Source organism: Labeo rohita, chromosome 22, assembly GCF_022985175.1.
Source record: "Labeo rohita strain BAU-BD-2019 chromosome 22, IGBB_LRoh.1.0, whole genome shotgun sequence".
Classification (NCBI taxonomy): Eukaryota; Metazoa; Chordata; class Actinopteri; order Cypriniformes; family Cyprinidae; genus Labeo; species Labeo rohita.
Genome location: NC_066890.1, coordinates 35,819,699 through 35,846,743, shown reverse-complemented (window position 1 = coordinate 35,846,743; position 27,045 = coordinate 35,819,699). Strand labels below are relative to the sequence as shown.

At 34.0% G+C, this 27,045-nt stretch overlaps 1 protein-coding gene across 1 annotated transcript in view; it reads right to left on the bottom strand.

Moving 5' to 3' along the window:
* Positions 1–27,045, bottom strand: part of ahr1b (aryl hydrocarbon receptor 1b) — a 51,038-nt gene that overhangs the window by 11,611 nt on the left and 12,382 nt on the right. Inside the window, exons 3-6 of the mRNA XM_051095055.1 lie at positions 10,327–10,442; positions 4,784–4,873; positions 2,483–2,609; positions 542–675 (exon numbers count right to left, since the gene is read on the bottom strand). Of these exons, the coding sequence (XP_050951012.1) occupies positions 542–675; positions 2,483–2,609; positions 4,784–4,873; positions 10,327–10,442 (467 nt within the window). The remainder of the gene's footprint in view (positions 1–541; positions 676–2,482; positions 2,610–4,783; positions 4,874–10,326; positions 10,443–27,045) is intronic.

Genomic DNA, 27,045 nt, shown 5'->3' with positions numbered 1-27,045 from the left:
GAGAGACAGAAGAAATAAAAGGCAGTAGTGAGCTTTGCACGCATACGTACCTCTTCACTACTGCATTGCCAAGATTAGCAAAGAAAGAGACAGCTGTCTGGCTAAAGAGAATGAATGGGAAAAATATTTTGGAAAAAAGAGTTGGCGGCCACTGGAGTTGCACTCGATACTGTAGCTAAAGCCTGGCTTTCTTCAAATTAGCTTTAATTTATGCTAACAAGAACTGGTTCTTGCTATTTTGGACAAATTAAAACCTGTTCCCCATGACCCCGTTGCTCCTTTAAGACGGATTACAGAGGTGTTCCAACAATTCTGATCTCTGTGGCTGCCAGAGGCACAATCCAACACAAAGTTAGCTGCGCTAACCTAGATGCTAACTCACCCTGTAATCTGGAACATTGGGGCTTAGAGACTTTGAATAGCAAGATATTTTCCCTCATACTAATGTCAAATTCCAGCAGTACTTCCAAATCAGTTGACGTATGACGTTCATGTGTGGTTTTTGAAAGCAAAATGAAAGCTTTGGGTGTTTGACACTGACCAGGAATCCGGAGGAATTGTCTAGGAGGCATCGGAAACGACAGACGAAATTTCTCTCCAGGAAAGACGAGTTTTCAGGAGGAAGCTGGTCAGGGTTGCAAGTCACCAGCGACATACTTGGGGCAGGATCTTCATCTAAGAGAAAAATAGAAAGAACTTAGAGACTCTGTAGCGTGTCTAGACTTTTTCAACCAGGGGCATCATTGGATTATCCACTGACCACTGTTTCTGTTTGCTATTATCCTTAATTAAAATGGATGTTTTGGTGACCATAACATTTATTTTGCAACTGCAGGAGCTTCCACTAAAGGTCAAACCACCCTCCTCCTCTCATTTTTTCCAAAAAACTCTCTCTTTTTCTTATGGTCTCTCTCTCCTAACTCGAGTGCTGTAAACTATTAATACCCAGATAGCACACATACGTCTGCAAGACGCCTGTTAAAGATCTCTTGATCTGGAAAGCATCTGCTGTGTACATACATTCTAAATCATAAACATCTTTAAGACATCTAATAGACATCTATTTGACATCTGATAGGAAACGTCCTATAGATGTATTGCAGATGAGCAATCAATCTAAAAAATACGTCTTGCACATGTAAATGCAAATGTCAAATAGACATCTCCGAGATGTACCTGTGCTATCAGGGTATGAATATTCGTCCCTGAAAGCACACGTACATCTGCAAGACATCTGTTAACGATCACTTGATCTGGAAAGCATCTGCTGTGTACATACATTCTGAATCATAAACATCTTAAAGACATCTAATAGACATCTATTTGACATCTGATAGAAAACATCCTATAGATTTATTGCAGATGAGCAATCAATCTAAAAAATATGTCTTGCACATGTAAATGCAAATGTCAAATAGACATCTCCGAGATGTACCTGTGCTATCAGGGTATGAATATTCGTCCCTGATAGCACACATACACCTGCAAGATGTCTGTTAAAGATCACTTGATCTGGAAAGCATCTGCTGTGTACAAACATCTGACAGATGTCTGTAAGATGTCAGTTTTACATACATTCTAAATCATAAACATCTTTAAGACATCTAATAGATGTTTATTACAGATGAGTAAACACTCTAAAAATACATCTTCCAGACGTAAACGCAGACGTCAAACAGACGTCTCTGTAATGTATGTGTGCTATCAGGGGTTTAAGTGTTTTGGGTCTTTTTCCGTTAATTTGTCATGAATAATTAGATCTTTTGGTTGCATCTGTTAGTTCCCTGATGGCACATATACATCACGGAGACGTCTATTGACATCTGCATTTACATCTGAAAGACATAGTTTTTATGTAGTTTGCTCATCTGCAATACATCTATAGATGATGTCAAATGATGTCTTTAAGATGTTTATGATTTAGAATGTATGTAAAATTGACATCTTACAGATGTCTGTCAGATGTTTGTACACAGCAGATGCTTTCCAGATCAAGTGATCTTTAACAGACATCTTGCAGATGTACGTGTGCTATCTGGGTTCGTTTGCAAGTACCTTTCATTGCGAAAGCATCCCAGATAGCACACGTAAGTCTACAAGATGTCTGTTAAAGATCTCTTGATCTGGAAAGCATCTGCTGTGTACAAACGTCTGACAGATGTCTGTAAGATGTCAGATTTACATACATTCTAAATCATAAACATCATAAAGACATCTAATTTGATATCTATTTTACATCTGATAAGAAAAGTCTAATAGACATACTGCAGATGAGCAAACAATCTAAAAAATACAGCTTCCAGATGTAAATACAGACGTCAAATAGACGTCTCTGTGATGTACGTGTGCTATCAGGGATGTTATTCACCGGTTTATCAAAACATAAGCTCTGCCACATGTTTATTTCATATATGAACAATTTTCGTAACTCAAAGTAACTCAATATAGTGCTACTTTGATATAAAATGATATACTTCCTGACCTTGTGGGGATTCTTCTGTCTGCGTGCTGGTTGGAGGCGGGTTCAAGGCCCAGTGTAAGTTGCGTCTGAAGGCCTGCTGGTCTTCAGTATGAATGAGTTCAAACACATTTTGATGCATCACATCCGTCTGGGTGACCGAGGGACAAATGAAGAGGAACAGTGTGAGAAAATTAAAGGGATAGTTCAACCAAACATTAAAATTCTGTCATTAATAATGGACTTTAAATTTAGATTTAAATCTGGACTATTTGGACAAGATTAAAATAAAAAGAGGAAAAAAACTATAAACTTCCACAGGTTTTCATGGTTGCAGTTGCCAGATTGCAAGAGAGTTAATTTTGTTAAAGAAGACACAATATTTTCTATGACTAAGACAAGATGACACCTACATCATTAAATGCTAACTGTGACAATATTAAGATATTTCTCAAAATTTTCTTTAAAACAAACAAAAATGACATCCACAACTTTTCATGTTTTGGGTTACCAGATGTCAAGAGTTTAAATCCCCTTATCTAGTATTAATTTGGTAGCAGAAACTATGGCAAAAAATAATTGTTGACCATTTTTTTTCCAGGAATGATACAGACATTTTTAAACACTGTGACTATATTGAGATGCAGTATCTTTGACAAAGTAGTTTAAAATTAAGAACTCTCTATATCCCAAATTTCTCTATATTTTAGTGGAGAAAAAAACATCCATTACATTACATGGTTGCGGTTGCCAGATTTACCATGATTAACATGGACTGTTTTATCAGTGTCTTTACTACCTTTCTTGGCCTTGAATGAGGTAGTTGTGTTGCTGTCTGGGTCAGAAAGCTCTCGGATTTCATCAAAAATACCTTAATTTGTGATCTGAAGATGAACAAAGGTCTTATGGTTTTGGCATGACATGAGGGTGAGTAAATTGTTTTAGGATCAAGGCTGCATTTATTTAATCAAAAATACAGTAAAAACAGTAATATAGAGAAATATTTTTACAAATTAAAATAACTGTTTTGTGTTTCAATATACAACAAAATCTAGTTTATTTCTGTAATACAAAGCTGAATTTTCAGCAGTCATTACTTCAGTGTTCAGTGTCGCATGATCTTTCACAAATCATTCTAATATGCTGATTTCGTGGTTAGGAAACGTTAGGAAACAGTAGTGATGATTAATATTTCTGATATATTTTTTCAGGATTCTCTGATGAATAGATTTGGAAAATAAACCTTCCATAACTTTTGATTAATTAAATGCATATTTGCAGAATAGAAGTATCAATTGCCCCTATTCAATGGTGTATGAATATAGTATATACATAGTTGAAAAAAAGTGAAAAAAAAAGCCATATTTTGTCATGTTCTATCAATTTTCTTTTCAGTTCTGGCATTTTTACATCGTATTCACTGAAAAATCCTGCATGTTTGACAGCTTAATCTGTGACCTGCCATCAAACTCCCTCTTTTCACATCTAAACGCATTCATACAAACAAAAGGAGGGCATTGTAAGCACATAAAATAAACAAACATAGTGACGTCTTAGTTGGATAATTCGTAAGTAAATTATGATAAATTGGATTACCCCAGGGTTCCCAACCCTGTTCCTGGAGAACTACCTTCCTGCAGAGTTTAGTTCCAACCTTGATCAAACACACCTGTTTGTAATTATCAAGTGTCCTTCAGATCCTAATTAGTTGGTTCAGGTGTGTTTGAACTCTGGAGGAAGGTAGATCTCCAGGAACAGGGTTGAGCACCCCTGGATTACCCCATGCCAGACTGAATCTCAGAGTAAAGCCTATTTGATTAAGCGCATTCAATTTGTACCGCATTCAAACTGTTCCTCTGAGAGACACTGCAGTATTAATCAGTATTAGGCAGATCTGATGAGCATATATATGTGTGTGTGTGTGCTAAGAATAGAGGTGAGAAGTATGGAATGATTATCCGACAGCTGAGCCTGACGTAATTTTGATTCTGGGAAAGAGTACGTACAGGGCATACTTATCAATCAGATTAAAACTGTGCGCTGACCGCTAAAAACACGTTACGTCATGCCTGGTTTGGACAGAATTGAACTGCATAAGTAGCCCTACTACAAAATAAAGGCGTATTTGCACCAAAAACACTTTTTTTTATATAAATGTGTTTAGTTGGTATTTTGTGACGACATATATAGCAACATCAATTCCCAAAATTCATTTCCCAAATATACTGACTGACTGTAATTCAGCTGTATATTGGATTAGTATTAAAACAGTGGCTGTATGATACATATGTGTTTATGTGAGAGGCTGTTGAGAAGGATAATTACCTGGTGGAATCCTAAGTAATCCTGGATGGTGTGAGAACAGTAGAAAATGATCCCCTCAGCGGTGACCACCAACACAAAGCCATTGAGAGCCTGTGAACATAAACAAAGGAACAAATAAACACAGGAAATAAAAATATTAGTTTAGTGGTCACAAAGAACGTTACGGAAGCTTTGTGCCACGGAATAAATTTTTTTTAAAAAGGTAACTGCGACTTTTTATCTCAATTCAAACTTAAGCATAAAAACTCCAAACTTAAGCATAGAAATTCCAAGTTCTTTTTCCTCAGAATTCTAAAATTACATTTCGCAATTCTAAATTTATTTTTCTGTGCATTCTGAGCCTATCTTGCAGTTCCTGCCACAAAATTAAAAAAAAGTTAATTACGACTTTTTATCTTGAAATTCCAAGTGTACATCTCACAATTATACAAAAAAAGTTAGAATTGTGAGATATAAACCCAGAATTATATAAACTCCCGCAGTTCAGACTTATTGCGACTTTAAAAAGTTGCAATTCTTTTATACCTCACAATTCCCCAAAAAATGTTTAATTGTTAGATTTAAACCCAGAATTATCATATAAACCCACAATTCCGACTTTTTTCTTGAAATTCCAAGTTTACACATTACAGTTCTGACTTTTTTTCTCTCAGAATTGTGACTTTTTATCTTGCAGTTCCGAGTTTATATCTTGGAATTCTCTGGAAAATGTCAGAATTGTGAGATATAAACTCAGAATTCCGACTTTTTTCTTGAAAGTCCAAGGTTACATCTTCCAGTTTTGACTTTTTTCCAGCTTACAGTTCTCTGAAAAAAAAAAAAAACTCAGAATTGTAAAATATTAACCCAGAATTTTGAGATATAAACCCAGAATTCTGACTTTTTTCTTGAAATTCCAAGTTTACATCTCGCAGTTCTCCTAAAAATGTTAAAATTGTGAGATATAAATTTGGATATGCAAGATAAAAAGCAATGCTATAGACCTATTGAGATATAGACCCAGAATTATAAAAGACAAACCTAGAATTCTAAGTTTTTTCTTGAAGAATTGTGACTTTTCATCTTGCAGTTCTTCAATTTTGAATTGTGAGATATAAACACAACATTGTGATATATAAACCCAGAATGACAACTTTTTTTCTTGAATTTTCAAGTTCTCGTCTCACAGTTCTGACTTTTTCCCCTCAGAATTGCAACTTTTCATCTTGCAATTCTTCAGAAAATTTTAAATTGAGATATAGACCCAGAATTACAAAAGACAAAGCTAGAATTCCGACTTTTTTCTTTAAGTTTCAAGTTTACATCTCACAGTTCTGACTTTTTTTCTCTCAGAATTGTGACTTTTTATCTTGCAATTCCCAGTTAGTATCTCACAATTCACCAAAAAATGTAGAATTGTAAAATATATACCCAGAATTCCAACTTGTTTCTTGAAATTCCAAGCTTACATCTCGCAGTTCTGACTTCTTTCCCTCAGAATTGTGGCTTCTTATCTTGCAATTCCAAGTTTACATTTCGCAATTCCCCAAAAAAAGTCAGAATTGTAAGATATGAACCCAGAATTCTGACTTTTTTTCTTGAAATTCCAAGTGTACATCTCGCAGTTCTGACTTTTTTCTCTCAGAATTCTGACTTGCAATTCCCAGTTTATATCTCGCAATTCCACGAAAAATGTTGTGTAAAAATGAATTGTAAGATATAAACCCAGAATTTTAAGATATAAACCCAGAATTCTGACTTTTTTAATCTTGCAATTCCAAGTTTATATCTTGCAATTCTCCGAAAAAAATGTAATTGTGAGATATTAACCCAGAATGATAAAATATAAACCCAGAATTCCGACTTTTTTCATTAAATTCCAAGTTACTTTTTTCCCCTCAAAACTGCGACTTTTTACCTTGCAATTCTCTGGACAAAATCTGAATTGTAAGACATAAACCCAAAATTCTGCATTTTTTTTCTTGAAATTCCAAGTTTACACCTTTCAATTCTGACTTTTTCCTGATTTCCATAGTTGACTGAAAACCGGCTCTTTTAAATTAATCACTACTTTCTCTCAATTGTTTTTTAAGAACCGCAAATTGGCTTGTCTTAGCGCAGATAGACTTACAGTTTTCTTTTCTGCGTTGATGTATTTCCTATTAAAACAGGAAGATGGGGCAGAGCATATCAACCATTTTTTGAGAAATGTCCAATAGTTATTTGTTTAAGTTGCAGTCATAAACAAAATCAAAATTTAACTAAAAGGAGAAGCATTTTCCCAGAAGAGAAATATTGTACATTTTAAGTGCTTACAAGAACTGTTATCTGAGTACACTAGCATATACAATAGCTAACGACTAACAGCTAACAGATGTGCACAAAAAAAAAAAGCCACAAAACTTAGTTTCACAGAACAGGTTTTAAAATTAGCAAACCTTTAATGGATACACACACTAAACTGCTCATTACACAATAATTTGATAAACAAGTAGTCAAGTCTGCAAGCTGTCTTACAACAACCAATGTTAGATAAAAGACAAAAACAAGATGAAGACAATTAAAAGGGACCATGCTAATCCAGCCAAACCTAATTAAACTGGCTAAGTAAATAAATACATAAATGAATAGATAGATTTCACATTGCAATTGAACACAGTGTGTGAGCATGCGCTCTTGTTCTGTATTTTTGGTGAGGAGATTTTGTAGCTCATCACCATCTGGTGGGCTCTAAGTGTGGATTTGTGATTATGGTAATCTGACACATCCACAGACAATACAAAAACAACTGTGTATGGCTATACTCTGGAGTCACTGTACAAATCCACCATCGATAAAACCCTCGAGCACTGAGTGTGACCTGGTAAGTGTGGAGAGTCTAGTGTCTGACATTTAAATAAGTTTTTGGTCTGGGTTTAAATAAGGGCTCTCTTGAAATCCTATGAATGTTTTATTTAGGCTGTGCTTGTGTTTGTTGCAAACACTTTCTGAATGCAAATTGAACACTTTAACCAAACATGATATGATAAGGCAACAAATAATAAATCACTAAATCCTGTCTTCCACTTTAATCTGTGATTGTCTACGCCAGATAATATATGTATATAATAAGGTGCAATGTAGTAACACGAGGAAATTGGCCGCGAGAATTAGTAGGTGTTGCACCATCATGAATAGTTAAGCAGTTTATGGAGTCATATCTTCCTGCGTCCCTCTCATTTGATTTGTAACATCTGCATTGTATGCGAACACACATACACACACACATACTCATTCATACATGCACACCTGGTCCAAACATACTCAGAAAACATGGCTGAGTAGCAGCGCTCAGTATAAATATTTCGGGTTGTTGGTTGGCAGAACAGCCCACACAGGGCTCTCGTGGGGCAGGAGGGGGAGGGAGGATGGCAGTCAGGAAGCATTACTATCAAATATGTACCACTGCATCATTCACAGTCCAGCACACACAACAATACACAACACAGGGGAGAGAGTGAGAGAGAGAGAGAGAGAGAGAGAGAGAGAGAGAGAGAGAGAGAGTGAGCTTAAAAGTGAGCTGAGATAGGGATAGATAGATAGATAGATAAGGAAGGAAGGAAGGAAGGAAAAAGGAAGGATGAAAGGAAGGACAGAGCATTACAGGCATATGAAGGACGAGATGGATCAGTGGAAGGAAGGAAGGAAGGAAGGAAGGTGGACAACAGGAAGAAAGGAAGTAAGGAAGGAAAGAAGGAACAAATAGAAAGGAAGGAAGAGATGGAAGGAAGGAAGGAAGATAACAGGAAGAAAGGAAGGACAGAGCATGACAGGAATAGGAAGGAATAGATAGATCAATGGAAGGAAGGAAGGAAGAAATGAAGGAAGGTGGATAATGGGAAGACAGGAAGGACGGAGCATGAGATGAAGGAAAGAAGGAAGGAAGAAAGATAACAGGAAGAAAGGAAGTAAGGAAGGAAAGAAGGAACAAAGAGAAAGGAAGAAAGACAGGTAAAAAAGGAAATAAGGAAGAAGGGAAGGATCAAAGAGAAAGGAAGGGCAGGGCTTGACAGGAAGAAAGGAAGTAAGGAAGAAGGGAAGGAACAAAGAGAACAGAAGGACAGAGCATGACAGGAATGAAGGAACGAAGACATGAGGAAGAAAGGATGGGTGGGGCTTGACAGGAAGAAAGGAAATAAGGAAGAAGGGAGGGATCAAAGAGAAAGGAAGGACAGAGCATGACAGGAAGGAAGGAAGGAAGGAAAAGAAAGGAATGAGAGAGTATGACAGGAATGAAGGAAGGAAAGAAGGAAGATACCAGGAAGAAAGGAAAGGCAGCTCCTGACAGGAAGAAAGGAAATAAGGAAGAAGGGAAGGATCAAAGAGAAAGGAAGGACAGAGCGTGACAGGAATGTAGGAAGGGCGGAAGAAGGTAGGAAGACACCAGAAAGAAAGAAAAAGCAGGGCATGACAGGAAGGAAGGAAAGAAGGAAGGAAGGAAGACATGTGGAAGAAAGGAAGGGCAGGGCTTGACAGGAAGTAAAGGAAGTAAGGAAGGAGGGAAGGAACAAAGAGAACAGAAGGACAGAGCGTGACAGGAACGAAGGAAGGAAGGCAGGAAGATAACGGGAAGAAAGGAAGAAAAAAGATAACAGAAAGAAAGGAAAGGCAGAGCCTGACAGGAAGCAAGGAAGGAAAGAAGAGATGGATCGATGGAAGGTAGGGAGAAAATAAGGGAAGAAGGAAGGAAAGAAAGGATAACAGGAAGAAAGTAAGGACAGAGCATGACAGGAAGCAAAACAGCAAAGAACAAAGAAGGAGGGATGGAGCATGACAGGAAGGAAGAAACGAAGGAAGATAACAGGAGAAAGGGAAGGGCATAGTTTAACAGGAATCAAGGAAGGAAGGAAGGAAGGAAGGAAAAGATGGATCAATGCAAGGTAGGAATAAAATAAGGGATAAAGGAAGGAAGGAAGAAAAGGATAACAGCAAGAAAGTAAGGACAGAACATGTCATGAAGGAAGAAATAGACTAGAAAGAAGCAAGGAAGGAAAAAAAGAAGATAGCAGGAAGGAAGGACCACGGCAGGAATGAAGAAAGAAAGAGATGGATCAATGGATGAAAAGAAGGAAGGAAAAAATGAAGGAAAGAAGAGATCCACAGAAGACAAAGGAAAAACAGACAGGAAGAAAGAAAAAAAAAATAGGTGTAAAAAAGAAAGGAACAGCCATAAATAAAGAAGCCAGGAAGGAAGGAAGCAAAGAAGGCGGAATGTGTAGACGTGAGTGGACAGGTGGTTCAAATGTCTCAGAACTGCTGTCACCGGATGGACAGAGCGAAACTTTCAAAGTAAAAATAAGAGAATACTTTTACCTCTTATTTTATTCTTCCTTTATAATACATGAGAGCTCTATCTGTGCATTATTCATGCCTAAGTGTCTGAAACGAGAACAAGGCCGGGCAGAAATAGCCTCTCCTCTTTTCTCCTCATCTCCTCCTCCTTAAGGACATTGCTTTAAATGATTCTTTACAGTATATTTATGGCACATGAACACCATACATTGTAACATGTTTGTCCTTCTGACCTGTAGTAGGAGCTCTCCCTCGTGCAGCCAGCCATCGACCAATCCCGTGGCTTTACTGTTGTCATGGTTACCATTGTTTCCCGACAAACCATTGCAGTTGTGGTTTTTCAGAGCGACTGTTGACAGAAAAAGAGAAAGAAAGTTACATTATATATGTTGTACAACTATACTTAGCTTTATAAAATTACAACTGAACCACTGATGTCACATGGACTATTTTAACAATTTCCCTACTACCTTATCTTAATTTGTGTTCTGAAGATGAACGAAGGTCTTACAGATTTGGAAGAAAAATGTTTTTTCATTTTTGGGTGAACTATCCCTTTAAGTCATCAAGTCTTCATAATGAGTTCATAATGAGATCTCTGACTTTATTACAGATTTTACACAACTGTATCCATGAAATTATCTTCTATTCAGTTAAAATACACTTTAAAATACAAGTTTCAAACAGGTTTCCCACACACTCTGCCATTGGTCAGCCAGACAGACAGCCCCGCCCCCCAAACTCACGCCATTGGCTGAGCCACTGTTGCCGTGCAAGGCTGGTCAGAATTTTTAAACAAACAGAGCAATGTTTTGAAAGCACCACAGAAACAGTGTTTCAAGGATCTCAACCTACAAAAAGCTAATGTATTACTTATTAAACTGACTGAATAAGTATTTTAACATCCAAAAATGTAATTTGAGGTACTTTATACTTTCTTAGCATTCAATACGCGCTCTTAAAATGAGTCTGTGCTGTTTTCGTCTTGGCCAGTAATGGATTTGCTCTGTGTGGCCCTCTCTCAGGACAAGACAAACTCTTTTGAGCATTAGAGGAGGAACTGACCTACAAACAACAGGGGAAATGGAGAGAGACAGGCCAGGCCAGGAGAACAGGGATATGAAAAGCTTTTTCACTGACAGAGAGAAAGAAAGAGAGAGACGGAAAGACAGCGAGACAGAAAAGCACTTTTCACTTGTGAGAACATACGTGGAAAATGCATTTGGGCACGGTGAGAGAAAGGTCACCTCGCTCTCGCTCCTAACCGCCTGGCAACAACATAAGCAAATGTGTCATATTTTATTAGCATCTCATAGCTGATATTAAAACTGTGAAGTGCTCAGGATGTTTTGAACATTTGTTGTTATCGTCGGAAAATGTCCACAATACCTGAACTACTATTTGCGCCAATTATTTCAGTAACCATGAACTCACTCAAATGCCTCTAGATGTCATGAAAACTAGCATTAACTAGCATTAACCGTCAGCAACCTCTGACCCGTTTATTAGTCCTGACGCGTGACCTGCCATGACCCCTGACCCTTGTCGAGACATGATGCTATGAGTAACAAAGAGGTTGACGTTATTCCTGGAGACATGAGGATGCAGTCAAATGAAAAATGTGATGTTAAAGGGATAGTTCACCCAAAAATGAAAAATTTTGTCATTAATTACTCACCCTCATGATGTTCCAAACCTGTAAGACCTTCGTTCATCTTCAGAACACAAATGAAGATATTTCTGATGAAATCCAAGAGCTTTCTGACCCTGCATAGACAGTAACACAACTGACATGTTCAAGGTCCAGAATGGTAGTAAGAACATTGCTAAAACAGTCCATGTGACATCAGTGGTTCAATTATAATTTTATGAAGCTACAAAAACATTTTTTTTGTGCGCAAAGAAAACCGAAATAACGACTTTATGCAACAATTTCTTCTCTTCGTGTCAGTCTTCAACACGTTTACGACAGTAACTTGACGCACGTATTAAAGACCGTATGAAGACTGACACGTAAGAGAAGAAATTGTTGAATAAAGTTATTTTTGTTTTCTTTGAGCACATAAAACTACGCTCGTAGCCATTTCGCAGCGCATTCACGAAAGTACTTGATGCATGTATTAAATACATTATCAAAGACTGACACGTAAGAGAAGACATTGTTGAATAAAGTAGTTATTTTTATTTTCTTTGTGCACAAAAACTACTCTTGTAGCCATTTCGCAGCACATTTAACACTACCTTGACGCATGTATTAAAGACCATATCAAAGACTAACACGGTAGAGAAGAAACTGTTGAATAATGTCGTTATTTTTGTTTTCTTTGCGCACAAAAACTACTCTCGTAGCCATTTGGCAGCGTTCATGACTACCTTCATGCGTCTATCAAAGACAGTATCAAAGACTGACACGTAAGAGAAGAAATTGTTGAATAAAGTAGTTGTTTTTGTTTTGTTTTGTTTGCGCACAAAATTTTTTATCGTAGCCATTTTGACCCGTTCACGACAGTACCTTGACACACACGTGTATCAAAGACAGTATCAAAGACTGACATGAAAGAAAAAACTGTTGAGTTATTTCTGTTTTCTTTGCGCACAAAAACTACTCTCGTAGCCATTTCGCCTTACATTTGCGACAGTACCCTGACGCACGTATTAAAGACAGTACCAAAGACTGACACGTAAGAGAAGACATTGTTGAATAAAGATATTTTTTTCTTTCTTTGTGCACAAAAACTACTCTCGTGGCCATTTCGCAATGTGTTCACGACAGTACCTTGACGCACGTATTAAAGACCGTATCAAAGACTGACATGGTAGAGAAGAATTTGTTGAATAAAGTTATTTTTGTTGTCTTTGCGCACAAAAACTATTCTCGTAGCCATTTCGCCAGGTGTTCACGACTGTTGAACCACTGATGGACCCCTGGACCACGAAACCAGTCTTAAGTTGCATGGGTATATTTGTAGAAATAGCCAAAAATATATTGTATGGGTCAAAATTATATATTTTTCTTTTATGCTAAAAATCATTAGGATGTTAAGTAAAGATCATGTTCCATGAAGATATTTTGTAAATTTCCTACCGTAAATATATCAAAACTTAATTTTTGATTGGTAATATGCATTGATAAGAACATTTGGACAAATTTTAAAAGCAGTTTTCTCAATATTTGGATTTTTTTATTATACCCTCAGGTTCCAGGTTTTCCTTATGACTGGTTTTATGGTCCATGGTCATGTGGACTATTTTAACAATGTCTTTGCTACCTTTCTGGGTCTTGAAACTGGTCTTGTTGCGTTGCTGTCTATGCAGGGTCACAAAGTTCTCAGATTTCATCAAAAATCCTAATTCGTGTTCTGAAGATGAACAAAGGTCTTACAGGTTTGGAACAACGTGAGGGTGAGTAATTACCGACAGAATTTTCATTTTTGGGTGAACTATTATTTTAATATATTGCCAAGGCAGACATTTTGTCCTAGTGCTATATCTTCACAGAGCATGAGCGCATTTACCTATGCTAACATTATAAAGCAGCTACCTGATAGTCACACATTGTTTTTAGCAGAGCATATTTCAGAAGATTAGGCTTTGCTATGACTGTAGCAAGCATAGCAGCAGTTAGTGGTGTAAAACAAGGAGGCTAAGAGCGTTTCAGTGCCCCTGACAATCCTTCTTATGTGCTTCAAAGAGCGACGGGATGTTTAAGGCCCCTTTCCCATGAACTTTAGCTTCTGTCTCATAGAGCTGGAGACAAAGGGTGAAGGGCCACAGCCAAAAAGAGACCCAACTCAGCACGCAAGCACATATGCATGTATGCTAATGACGCTGCATCATTACGCAAGCAAATGAGCAACAAAAACATGAAAGCGAAGAGATTATGAGCATATCCAGGTCATGTTTCACCCAAAATGTAAATAATAATATCTAAAAAACAAATAAATTAAATTACAAAAAAAAAAAAAAAAAAAAAACTAATACATAAAGAAATTATTAGCCTATTTATAGAACCATTACATATTTTTGAATTGTAAAATAACCAATGGTCTTAAAGGCTTTATTTTCTTAAAGGCAAATTCCTGATGCACGTTCAGACTGCTGTAAGCACTCGAAATTAAGATAGCCGAGTGTTGTTGTATATCAGGTGACAGATGAGTTAGTGATTCCCTTCGGAGGGGATTGGGAAGGTTTCCGGGCTTGTCTGTGCACTTGTGCTGTGGGGTTTTTCTGTGCTTATGGAGCTGTGTCGTTGTGGGTCACTGCACATCGCGCCCCTGAGCGTGCAGCATCTCTGGGGACCGAGGCTCTGGAAAACCTGCGCTAAATGTTTTGGCTTGATTTCTTGTGGGTTTACATACCGAGTCAAAACAGCTGAGGGGAAATATGAATCAAGTAGTTTAAATGCCAGCATTACGGTATTAGAAGGAGAAATGAAGAGAGACAATTAAAAAAAAAAAAATATTAAAATATATTATTTAAAAATATGAATAAATAACATTAAAAAATATAAATAAATAAAAAAGTAAAAACATAAATATAATGTAATATAAAAATATAATATAATAAAATTGCATACATAAAATGTATGTAATTTTTTTCAAATTTCAGCACTGTGTTATTAGTAGGAAAAATGAAGAGATACAACTTTAACAAAGAAATATTTAAATATTATATTAATAAAAACACACAAATACATTTTTAATAAAAATAACATTTAAAACAAGTAAAAATATAATGATGTAAAAATAAAAACATAACACAGTTAAATTAAATATATAAAATTTACATGTATGTAAATCATTTCAAATGTCAGCATTGTATTATTAGGAGGAAAAAATTAAGAGATACACTTTTAATAAATAAATAATAAATAATTTCAAATAAATATAAAATAAAAAAATATAAAAAAATAAATAATTTTGTTATAAAAAACTGAAATTTAAAACAAGTAAAAAAAATTTATATATAAAAATATATAATATAATACAATTATATATAATTACAATTTAACAAAAAATAGAATATATATATATATATATACATATAATATTCATGTTATTGTAAAACACTTTTTTTCCAAATTAAAATAACACATAGTTATATATATATATATATGTCAGGATTTCATTTTTAGTAAATAAAAAAAATATATATAATTTACAATAATTTAAAATCTATAAATTATATTCATGTACAGTATGTAAATTATTTTAAAGGTATATATAAAATTACAATATAACAAAGTAAAAAACAAAAACAAAAATATATTCATATTATTTATAAACATTAAAATATTTTTGTTAAACAACTGCATAACAGTTTTATGTTATACTGTATGTCATTATTAATGATAAATTATTAATAAATTAAACATTAACAAAACATTTTATATATAATACAATCTATAATAAATTATAGTATATAAGGAAATAATGCATTATATAATATATAACACTATATAAGGGAAATATGCTAATAAATATGAGTATTAAGCTAATAATTTTTTGACAATACATTATTAATAAATTAACCATCGTTAAAACAGTGTGAAAAAATACTAATACATATTTAACACATATTTCTGTTAAAAAAAGAGATAAAATAATGAACATTTAACAGCATTATGTTTATGATACCATTATATTGTTTTATATTATTATTAACAATAAATTATTCGTGAATTAAGTTATTACCTATGAATTTATATTCAAAATACAACTTTTAGTATTTTAATATATATTTTTTAATATAATACATTTGTTTAAACAAATTTCAATAAGATGCATATTAATATAGTACTTTCTCATGTCTCTTTTTTATAGGTAAAAGAAAGGAAAGCTGTGCTGTGTCTTAGGTTTCCGTGAGGAACATAAACCGAGAGAACGGCGTCGAGAGAAAGAGGCTCTGTTGGGTATCAAATATTAACACTCCATCCAGAGCGGCACGTCACGTGTTGATGACATCACGGCGGCAGTTGTGGCGGTCCGCGAGCGGCCCGAGGGATTGGGAAGATCAAGCAAGACTCTGCTGTGCCCGACTGAACGCAGCGCTCGAGACAGAGTGCGACAGCCAGCAAACGATAAAAACATCACAACGCACACGTCTCTCAGCGCACACAGATCAACCACTCAAAGTAAATCACTCACACTTGATCTCTTTTTCCCTCCCGTCACTTCTATCCCTCTTTCTTGGCAACATCACACTCAATTGTGGCTTAAAGCTTCGCTAAGCGCTTAGTGTCGGCATACAGTGGCCTCCTAAACGCTAAGGTGAGCTAAACTCACTCAAAACAAAACACCAAAGAACACAACATTGGGATTGTACAAACATGTTTTTTGTAAATTTGTAGATGGTATTATAAAAGCTTTAGCTAAAAATGTCGCTGTTTGGATTTAGGATCAGTTTTTTTGCAGGTGACCAGATTTATTAAATGAAAACCGGGGACATTTACTAGTTCAGTGGTCAAAATATCACTTAAATCTCACTAGTGATTATCTACGAATTAAAAAACGGGGATAATATGTTTTTTTTTTTTTTAATTGTTCTGGGTTACGCCATATGGGCGTATTAATATCATAATTGATCACATGGATCGCGGAACGTATCAAAAGAAGGGGGGGCCCGGGAAGGTGTGTGTGGGTGGGTGGGGGGGGGGCGTCTACATTTTAGTCTACATTTTAATATTAAAAACAATATTAATAGTATAGTTATTAATTAAAAATGTTTTATTAAACTGTATAAATTTATACAATATCTAAAATGTTATAAATAAGTCTGGGCTTCTGGACAATTTTCAGGTCATAGTTCAGACGCGGCCGGGCTTCGGGACTGTTTTAGGCTTATCCTTATTTTTATATTTTATACATACACCAATTATGGTGATGAAAGCAAATTTCTGCGCTGGTGGAAACAACACGAGACCGACTCCGAAAGCTTTTAGTGTCTCCGTCAGCAGCAGCAAATCAGCGCAGCTGGAAGATCCGCGTTCAAGCGCACGCAATAGGCTGAAACTTCCCACACAGCTCCGGCAAACGTAATTACAATGAATGTGTCGGGGGAAATAGAAAGGAGATATTTCAACTATTTATCAACAAACCAGTGTTTTCTGAGTCAGTGTCCCAAGGATTAGGTTGCGGATCCTGACTCACCATCTCCTCTTTGGACGCGCCTTTAGAGAAATGCATCTTTACAGATTACATATTGAAAGAGTTTTTTGTTTTTGTGAAAGAGTATTAGTTTTGTTTCGTTAAGTAATAATGTCAAGCTTTCTATAGATATATGTGTCATGTCTGTGATGTATGTATTCGCTGAGTTTCCGTTAATTTTTGTGAAGCGCTCCTGTTGAGGCAACAGAAAGCGCATCATGTTTGTTTTCTTTATTTAATAAAAGCACCGTTTGCAACGTTTTGTTGATATTGTGAGTGCACACAAACAAAAGACCCTTAACAGTTGAAGTATTACTCTTACCTTTACGAGCAAAAATGACGGAACATTTTAAATTGTTTCCACTGAAAAAAAATGCAAGTAATCGCGCTGGCGCCTCCATTTCCTGCAGTTCGGCTTTAGCTTCCACTCTCCGCAAAAAGGATTGGGTATGCGCCTAATAGCGCACATTTATCTGTTTAACGTTGAAACTAACATTGTTTTATACTTGAACTCTTTTAGGCCTATATCTACAGATCTTATTTTAGTCAAGTCGTGATTTGAGAGGGCAAAATTGATCAAACAGACTGTGCGTGTTTGATCAATGTGTAGGATCAGTCTTTCGCTGACCACTTGGTCATTACTTTAAAAAACAAAAATTTAGCCTATATTTAATGAACAAAAATGCTCCAAATGTTTTTCTAAATTAATTTAACAAAAGAATGAAACGCAATGTAATCACTTTGCCATTAAAACTGAACTATTTCAATAGATGAAACAGTAGTATAAGGTGTTTTGGGTGAAGACCGGCCCGGGCGGCCCCCCCGCTTCCGCGATCCATGATTACAGTGATGTTTGAGGATCAAACTTACTGTAGTTTTTTAATACAATAGTAAATAGTAACTACTGCAAATAGCAAACATATCAAAACAGTAGTATTATAAAATTATGGCTTTAGAAACAAGAGTCATTATGAGAACATATGATAAATAAAACTGTATTTAACAAATATGTTTTTTTAAATGTATTTAACATTTCCACAACTGTGAGTACAATAATTATAACTTTTAAAATATTACGTTTATGCTTTTGGAAATGGATATTTTCTATCCCTAATCAGGCTTATTATTTTTGCACATTGGGGAACCGCTCTCTAAACGCGGGATATTAAAATTGCTTTCGAATGCGCGCGCGCATTTTCGGTTTCATTTTAACGTTGGCGCGAATTCTCGGCGGTGCTGGGACATTAATTTAACAAACGAATTTGAAAGTGGGGGGACGACGACGCAGTCCCCAGTGGAAATTTATTCAGTGTTAAAAGTGTTTAATGTGAGTGTTTAATATGACATTGCCTGACACTTACAGCCATACTGAAACCAAGAATAGATAATTTACCTCAGATCTTGAAAAAAATGTAAGCAAACAAAGCTGCGAACTCACTCAGTAGGTTTTCCATGACAAAGATGGTATCAGTCACTCAGTATGTAATTTTAATAATGTTAAAATGTTTAATATTTATTCATTATTATTTATGAAAAGATTATAAACTTGTCCATTTCGTACGGAGTGCGCTTCTGAATGGCTGTGATATTTTAGTGATTTTGTCACGTTGCGCTGCAGCGCCGCATCTGGTATGGACAGCTTATCGCGTCGCATGTACTTCTGACACGGTGTAATTGATTAGTTTATTATTTTTTATATTATTCATATCGGAGTTGTGGCAGCTGAAGTTTCATGAATGTTTAACAGGCCTATTGTGTTCAAAACAATCCCGCAAACTTTTCATACCTTGTTATACAGTGCACACAAACAGCATTACTTTGCTTTAACATTAACGGCGTCTCTTTCGATAAGTGATGATAATAGCGCTCTGCTCTCGTCCAGCTCTTCATAAAAGTATCGGCGCGCGGCCGAGTTATCAGTATAGCTCGCAGCGTCCTCTGCTGTTGAAAATAATCACAATCATACGATCGCCAGCTGGCTAAATATCTCGGGCTTTTACAGTGTATTTGCAGGTTATTTGCGTGCTGTAAAACGGGGACTTTTCCGGGCACAACTTCAGTTGGAGACAGAGCGCCAAAAACTGGGACTGTCCCCGGAAAACGGGGACGTCTGGTCTACTACAACACAGTAGCATGCTAGTCACATTAACACTCGGGCCTACAAAGAATCTAGATGTCATTATGATAGCATTAGTCTTAATATTAATGATTTATTTAAGAAGGTGTGACCCAAGCGGCAACCTCCCGTTCTCTCTATTGAAACCAACACGGAAGTGACCCAGCCAACATTTGTATGTGGGGCCCATATGGGTATGAACTGGGCTGAAAAATGGGCCCCATATAGGATTGTCCGCGGGTTCCATAATGGCCCCATGTTGACTGCCCACATGGATTTCATATAGGATTGCACTTGTCACAAGGTGGGACCCAACTGGGCAACATGCACAAGACCCATCTCGGTCCCAGCTTTAACCCAGCTAACATTTGATTGTGTGGCCCATGTGGGTTTGAAATGGGCTAAAAAAAAAGGCTCTATGTGGGATTGTCTGTGGGTTCCATAATGGCCCCATTTTAATTGCCCACATGGATTCCATATGGGATTGCACTTGCCACTTGGTGGGACCCAACTGGGTCCCAGCTTTAATTCATCAACTGTCCGCTAGAGACTGGCTCCAAAAGGGAGTCAATCCCATAGACTCCCCATGTTAAAATGACCAACTTTACAGCTGAAAAAAAATGTTTACAGCCTGGTACAAAAAGTGTTTTTGGTCTATTGCTAATTGTGCCCTTCATGTCAACTGTGAGGGGGGTGAATCTTTTTATAACTCATCCGTTTAATTTATATTAAGCCTTAAAGTTCTGCATAATTTAGGGCGTGGCCACTTGAGTGACAGGTGGATTGCCGCAGCTGTCACCACTGTCGCGCTAGGCGGGCGTGGTTTCAGCAACCAGCTCCACCCACGTCCCGCCTCTTTGCCCATTTTCGATTATCTGGGAGTGACGTGCAGTGACGCGATTCCAAGATGGCGACGTCCGACCCACGCCCACTAAGAGCTTCAAAAATGCTCTTAAGAAACTTACGGGTGACGTCATGGACACCACGTCCATATTTTTTACAGTCTATTGGTGTGACAGAGGGCAGAGCAAATGACCGCATTGACAGGAAGAAATGGCTACGGAATCATTAAAGATGGAGATTTGATGGAATTTATACTTTAAATCTACATATAAACATTTTTAGATGTCCTGGTGCATCTGTTGATCTTTTCTGATTCACAGTTTAAATTCAGTCTGCTTGTTCTGTCAATTTATTTATTTTTTTTTACTTTTTCAACAATGTTAAAATTATGAACAATTAAAAACATTAATACATTAGCCACCTGTCTGTACATTATAATTTTGAATTCAACTGCTATGCTTTTATAGCTATGTAATTATATAACAACTGTGTAATTGCAATTAACTATTTGAATTGGTTGATAAATAAATAAATAAATAAACAAATAATATATATATATATATATATATATATATTTTTTTTGCCTAACTGGAAGAATAAAGCATAAAAATTGATAAAAATTAATAGAAAAATGTATGATATATTTCAAATATTAAAAAAAAATTCTGCTGACAGCTGTAAAAACAAAATAATAATAATAATAATAATAATAATAATAATAAAGCCTAGTTAGAAGAATTATGCATAAAAAATGCACAAAAAATCATTAAATATTTTAAAAAATGATAATCATTAAATCATTAAATAAATGTAAAAATGATAAAATGAGAAAAAAAAACCCTAAAAGAATTTCGCATATAATAAAAGTGAATGTAAAATCCATTAAATAGTTTAATTGGTTAACAGCAATAAAATCAAATCAAATCAAATATATATATTTTTAAATTAATATTAAAATGAAAAGAAATGAAAAATGAAAAGAAATTAGCCTAGCTACAAAAATGATGCATAAAATAAAACTGTATAATTAATTTATCAAAAATGTAAATATTTGATACATATTTTCATGCATTTTTATTCTGTTGACAGCTGTAAGAACAATATAAAATAAGAAAAAATGGTCTAGTTAGAATAATTATGCATAAAAAAAAATGCATAAAAATTTCACTAAATACTTTAGTCACTTGACAGCTGTAAAAATGATTTAAAAATAAAATAAAATAAGAAAAAAAGCCCAACTAGAAGAATTATGGATATAATAAAAGTGCATGAAAAGTCCATTAAATGTTTTAATTGTTTAACAGCAATAAAATAAAATAAAATAAAACGTGAATGAGAAGAAATCAGCTAGCTAGACACATTTTTATTCTGTTGCAAAAACAAAATGAAATAAGAAAAAATGCCTAGCTACAAGAAGTACGCAAAAAATATAAATGCATAAATTTTTTTTAAATATTTTAATTGGTTGACAGCTGTAAAAACTAAACAAACAAAATAAATAAATAAATAAATAAAAGTGCATGAAAAATGTATTAAATATTTTAAATATTTCATACATTTTTCATGTATTTTTATTCTGTTGACAGCTGTAAAACAAAATAAAATAAGAAAAAAAAATCCCCTAGCAAGAAAAATTATGGATAAAATAAAAATGCATGAAAAATCCATTAAAATTGGATAAACAGCAATAAAATAAAATAACGAAAAAAAAAAGACAAAATAAGCCTAGCTAGAAAAAGTATGCATAAAATAAAAATGCATAATAAAGTCAGACAGAAAATAATATTTAATTGGTTGTCAGCTGTAAAAATGATAATAAAATAAGAAAAAGAAGAATACATTTGCCAAATATAAGCATTACCCATAAAATAAAAAATGCATGAAAAAATTCATCCCACCATTCCTTCAACAGGTGTGTGGGTCTTTGGCTTACGATATATAGAGCGGAATTATTTGTATTTCTGTCCGACAGCTGCACCGCACACTGAACACCAGCGAACAACATCTGTCTCCTTCACTAAAACACTGCAGAAAGCCAGATGTAGCCGCAACACACACACACACAGTCAGAAATCCAGTGTGTACATCCACACAGCGAGTCCCTCCACTGGATGTGCTCCTAATTGCCTGTGTGTGTTTACGGTACGTGTGTGTTTCTCCCTAAAGCAGAAATCTCGTCTACATTCCGATCTATTGTAGTGTGACAGCGGGACGCCAATGAGCGGAAACACGTCAAACAGAGGCAGAGGTCTTGACCGAGGGAGCTTATGGATTTATTTATGTATTTTTTTTTTTTTTTCCTTTTCAACTGCACTGCAAAATAGCAACACTGAACACACTCCTGATTGAAATAACACCATTTGTGGGCTGCACTAAAGCTTACTAGGACGCAACAAGGAAATTTAACCTATTGATAGCCCTAAAATTAATAATAAATAAAATTAAAAAAAACCTTAATATATAAAACCATAATATAATAAAACCAATAATATATAAATAAGAATAAATGAGTCTACATTTTTACTAAATTCAATTGATTAGCATTCCCAGATCAACTGATAACCCTAAAAATAATAAATAAAATTAGAAAAAAATTAAATTAAGTATAAACTTGAATAAATAAGCCTAACTATACATTTTTTAATTTTGCACATTCACAGATGTGCATATATCATTTAGACAATCATTGTTTAATATTTAAATCAATTGATAGCCCTAATAACGACAATAACAACAATAATAATAAATACAAAAAATCATAATAATGTAAAATTAATATGATTAAAAAAATAGAACCAGTAATAAATAAATTAGTACAAAATTGGCATAACTGTAGATTTGTATTAAATTATTGTGCAAATACAAATCTATGTATATCAGATATATAATCACAATTAATTTCTTAAATGAATCTTTATCAGTTGACAATTTTAATTAACTGATAATAATAATAATAACAATAATAATAATAAAAAACTAATACATAATTAAAAAGTAAAACCAGTAATAAATAAATAAATAATTTATTCAATTTTTTATTTAACTGATTTAATCTATATAATCATTATTTTGTAATATTTTAATCGATTGATAGCCCAAAAAAAGAATAAATAAATAAATAAATAAAAATAATATCAATATAAAATTAATTCATAATGAAAAAATAAAATGAATAATAAATAAATTTGAACAAAATCTGCATAATTTAAATTTAATTTAATATATAATCTATATAATCATTATTTTGTAATATTTTAATCAACAGGTAGCCCTAAAAATAAATAAATAATAATAATAATATTTAAATCAACTGATGGCTCTTAAAAAGTAATAATAATAATAATAATAATAATATAAATTCAATACATAATTAAAAAAAAATATAACCAGTAATAAATAAATGAGTACAAAATTGGCATAATTTATATTTTATTTAAATATATATATATATATATATATATAAAACATTAATATATAACATTAATATATAATTAAAAACTAAAACCAGTGATGAATAAATTAGTACTAAATTGGAAATTCATTCAAATTTATATTTAATATATCATGTATATAATCATTTTTTAAAATATTTTAATTGCCCTAAAAAAATAAAAATATTATAAAATTAATACATAATTTAAAAAAAATAAACTCTGTAATACATAAATTAGTACAAAATTGGCGTAGCTATAGATTTGTATTAAATTGTTGTGCATATACAAACCTATGAATATCAGAAATATATTAATTTCTTAAATGAATCTTAATTGATTGAAAGCCCTAAAATAACATTTTTTAAATAATAAAAATAAAATAAAAAAAAATGATCCAAATTGTAAATGTTAAATACCAAAGTGTAATGAAATAGGATTAGAGGTTTGTTAAAACCCTAAACTGTTGAGCGTTATGCAGATTTTTCAGCTTATTCATCCTGACTTGCACCGTTCACACAGTCAAGAAATAGTTTGGCCTGGTCAAAGAATAAACTAGGTCCAAAAGGTGTCGGTTCCCACTTTAAAACGAGCTGTAAAGATGTGAACCTTTGGTTTTATATGATCCATCACAGATGTTAAAGCCCTCCAGTAACAAGGTGCAAAAAAAATGTTTTCATTCCATTAAATCGGGTTCGTAAAATTCATTTTCACTGAAATCAGGTATCTGACCTATAAACAGATCAAAGTTAAAATATCTTCATGGGCCTTGAGCAGGTACCGTCTACTCAGTCTGTCTGTCCAAACGAACGGACAATTAAGCTCAGATGTGAATCGTTCCAAACGGGATTTCTGTTATGTGGCAAGTCTTGATTACATCACAGCTGACATCACTGCTGGAAAAGCAGATGATCAACAAAACCGCACACAAATATTCACAAGAGCAGATCTAGGAATTAGGTCGCTACCCTTAAAAAACCCATAAATATTTAATAAATTGCTTCCTAGTGGATTTTTGTAAGGTTATGTCTGTCAAAAATGTTTTTCAAGACATTTAACATTAAACTCTGCCATTCCGCAGGTTATTTTTGAGATTATTTTATAATCATTACAGTAAGCCAACATAGCATGTAGCTTAGCATTAGCGTAACAACATAATTCTCTAGCTAGAAACCAGGCTTCAAATTTAGCATCAAAAGACAAACAGAACAGAACTGTACACACAACGATCCGTATTAAAAACAAACGACAGCTGTCGAGGAGCCAAACGACACAATACAGTCTAGCGATTCGATCCAAAGACATCTGTCCTGAAATTTATACGTCTGAGTTTAGTTTTAGCTGTCTTTAGCTGTGCCAAAGCAGCTAAAATGACCAGCGCATGAGCTCACATTGTGATCGTAACACTAAAGTACCTAATAAAATGAAATGAATGTGAAGACAGTCCAGAGTATAGTTACGTTTTCCCTGCTGTTTTTAAGTATGAACATGTGGAATGAATTTAAGGAACTATTTGACCTAAATGGCTTCTTTATTTGCTGGGAAAAAAAAAAAAAAATGGACTAGAGAATGGACAATATTATAGATTAAATGCACAGATGGAGATAATAACATGTAGTAATAGAATAACAGAAAACAAAAACAAAAAAAGTTGCCAATATGTTCGTAAAAAAAAAAAAATACATTTCTTAAAATAGTATACTTCTTAAAAAGTATACTAAAATAAATTTTGGATAATTAGCATCTGCTTTAATATTTTAAATATTTAATATTTTAAAATTCTTAATTTCTTAATTTTTAAAAATGTAAAAAATATTCTAAAATCAATAAATAATTAAAATTTAACAAATATTTCAACACGTTGATATATTTTAATAATAATAATAATTTTTTGTTTAGTTTTAATTTTTAAAAATTATTAATAAATTCTAAAAAGTATAGTTCTTAAAATGTATAATTAAAAAAAATAAAAATAAATAAATAAAATAATAATTAACATCTGCTTTATTATTTTCACTTTTAAAATTCTTAATACATTTCTTGTAATACATAAAAATATACTAAAATAAATAAATAAATAAAATAGATTTTAATAAAATAGATCATTCAACATATGTTTTAATAATTTGACTTAAAAATTCTTATAAATTTCTTGACATAGACCCTTTATGACACATGAAATTAAAAAGTTTACTATAAATATTAAATAAAATTTAAATAGTTAACTCAACATGTTAAAATAAATTAATTTTCAAACTCACATTATTTTTTATAGATTCTTCATGAAATCTTAAATATAAGTAAATAAATAAATACTTTAACACAAATCAATGTTTAGATATTTTAATAATAATAATAATAATAATAATAAATAGTAGTAATACTACTACTACTACTACTAATTTATAAAAAAGCATTTGTCATTTCTTATTTGAGTAAACATGTCTTTTCAGAAATTCTTACACATAGTTTTAACTCATCCTCTAAAAAAATAATTAAATAAATAAAATTAAGTGACATGGAATGAACGATGGACGACCAAATACTTGATTTTAGTACACATGTAAGACACAACACAGTGGTTTTGATGTGCTCACACACACTGCTGTATTGCCACAATCGTAGTACAAACCTGAGAAAACTTGTGTCCACCATAAAAACACAACTCCAATAACATAAAACAGTTACATTTTGCAATTACATATTTAAATAAAAGTGGATGTGTGTTTAACGAAGGATTGCTAGCGGTCAAAATGCCCTCATACTCATTCAACAACAGCAGTGCTTGATTAAGAAAACCACACTGATTTTCCTCTAAGCTGATGACGGAGTCCTGCCCACGTTTACTAACTCCACCAGCTCTCTTTTTTTCTGACGTGAAGCAACCTCACCTCATTCAGCCCAGGGTTCAAGAGTTCACTGCTGCCAGACTCTTTTTGCAGGTCCTCTTTCGTTTCTGTCTTGCCCTCCCTGTTCTCTCGCTTTTCAAAGGGATCTCGGCATGAATGTAAGTGGATTAGCTCTGGAGTTGTTCTACCAAAACACTTTCATCTGGCACTATTTGTTCATGGCTGGTCGAGACACGGAAGGCGGGAGAGAGACACAAGGTGTCAAGACTGGTAGAAATAGAGAGAGTCAAACAGGTAGATACATAGACAGATAAATAGACAGATAGACAGATAGACAGATAGATAGATAGATAGATAGATAGATAGATAGATAGGAAAGACAGACAAACAAACTGACAGATCGACAAATAGGACAGAGATGGCCGGACGGACGGACAGACAGACAGACAGATAGATAGATAGATAGGACAGACAAACGAATGGACAAACGGATGAACAGAAAGTCAGACAGATAGATGGACGGACAGAGAGATAGATAGATAGATAGACAGACAGACAGATAAATGAT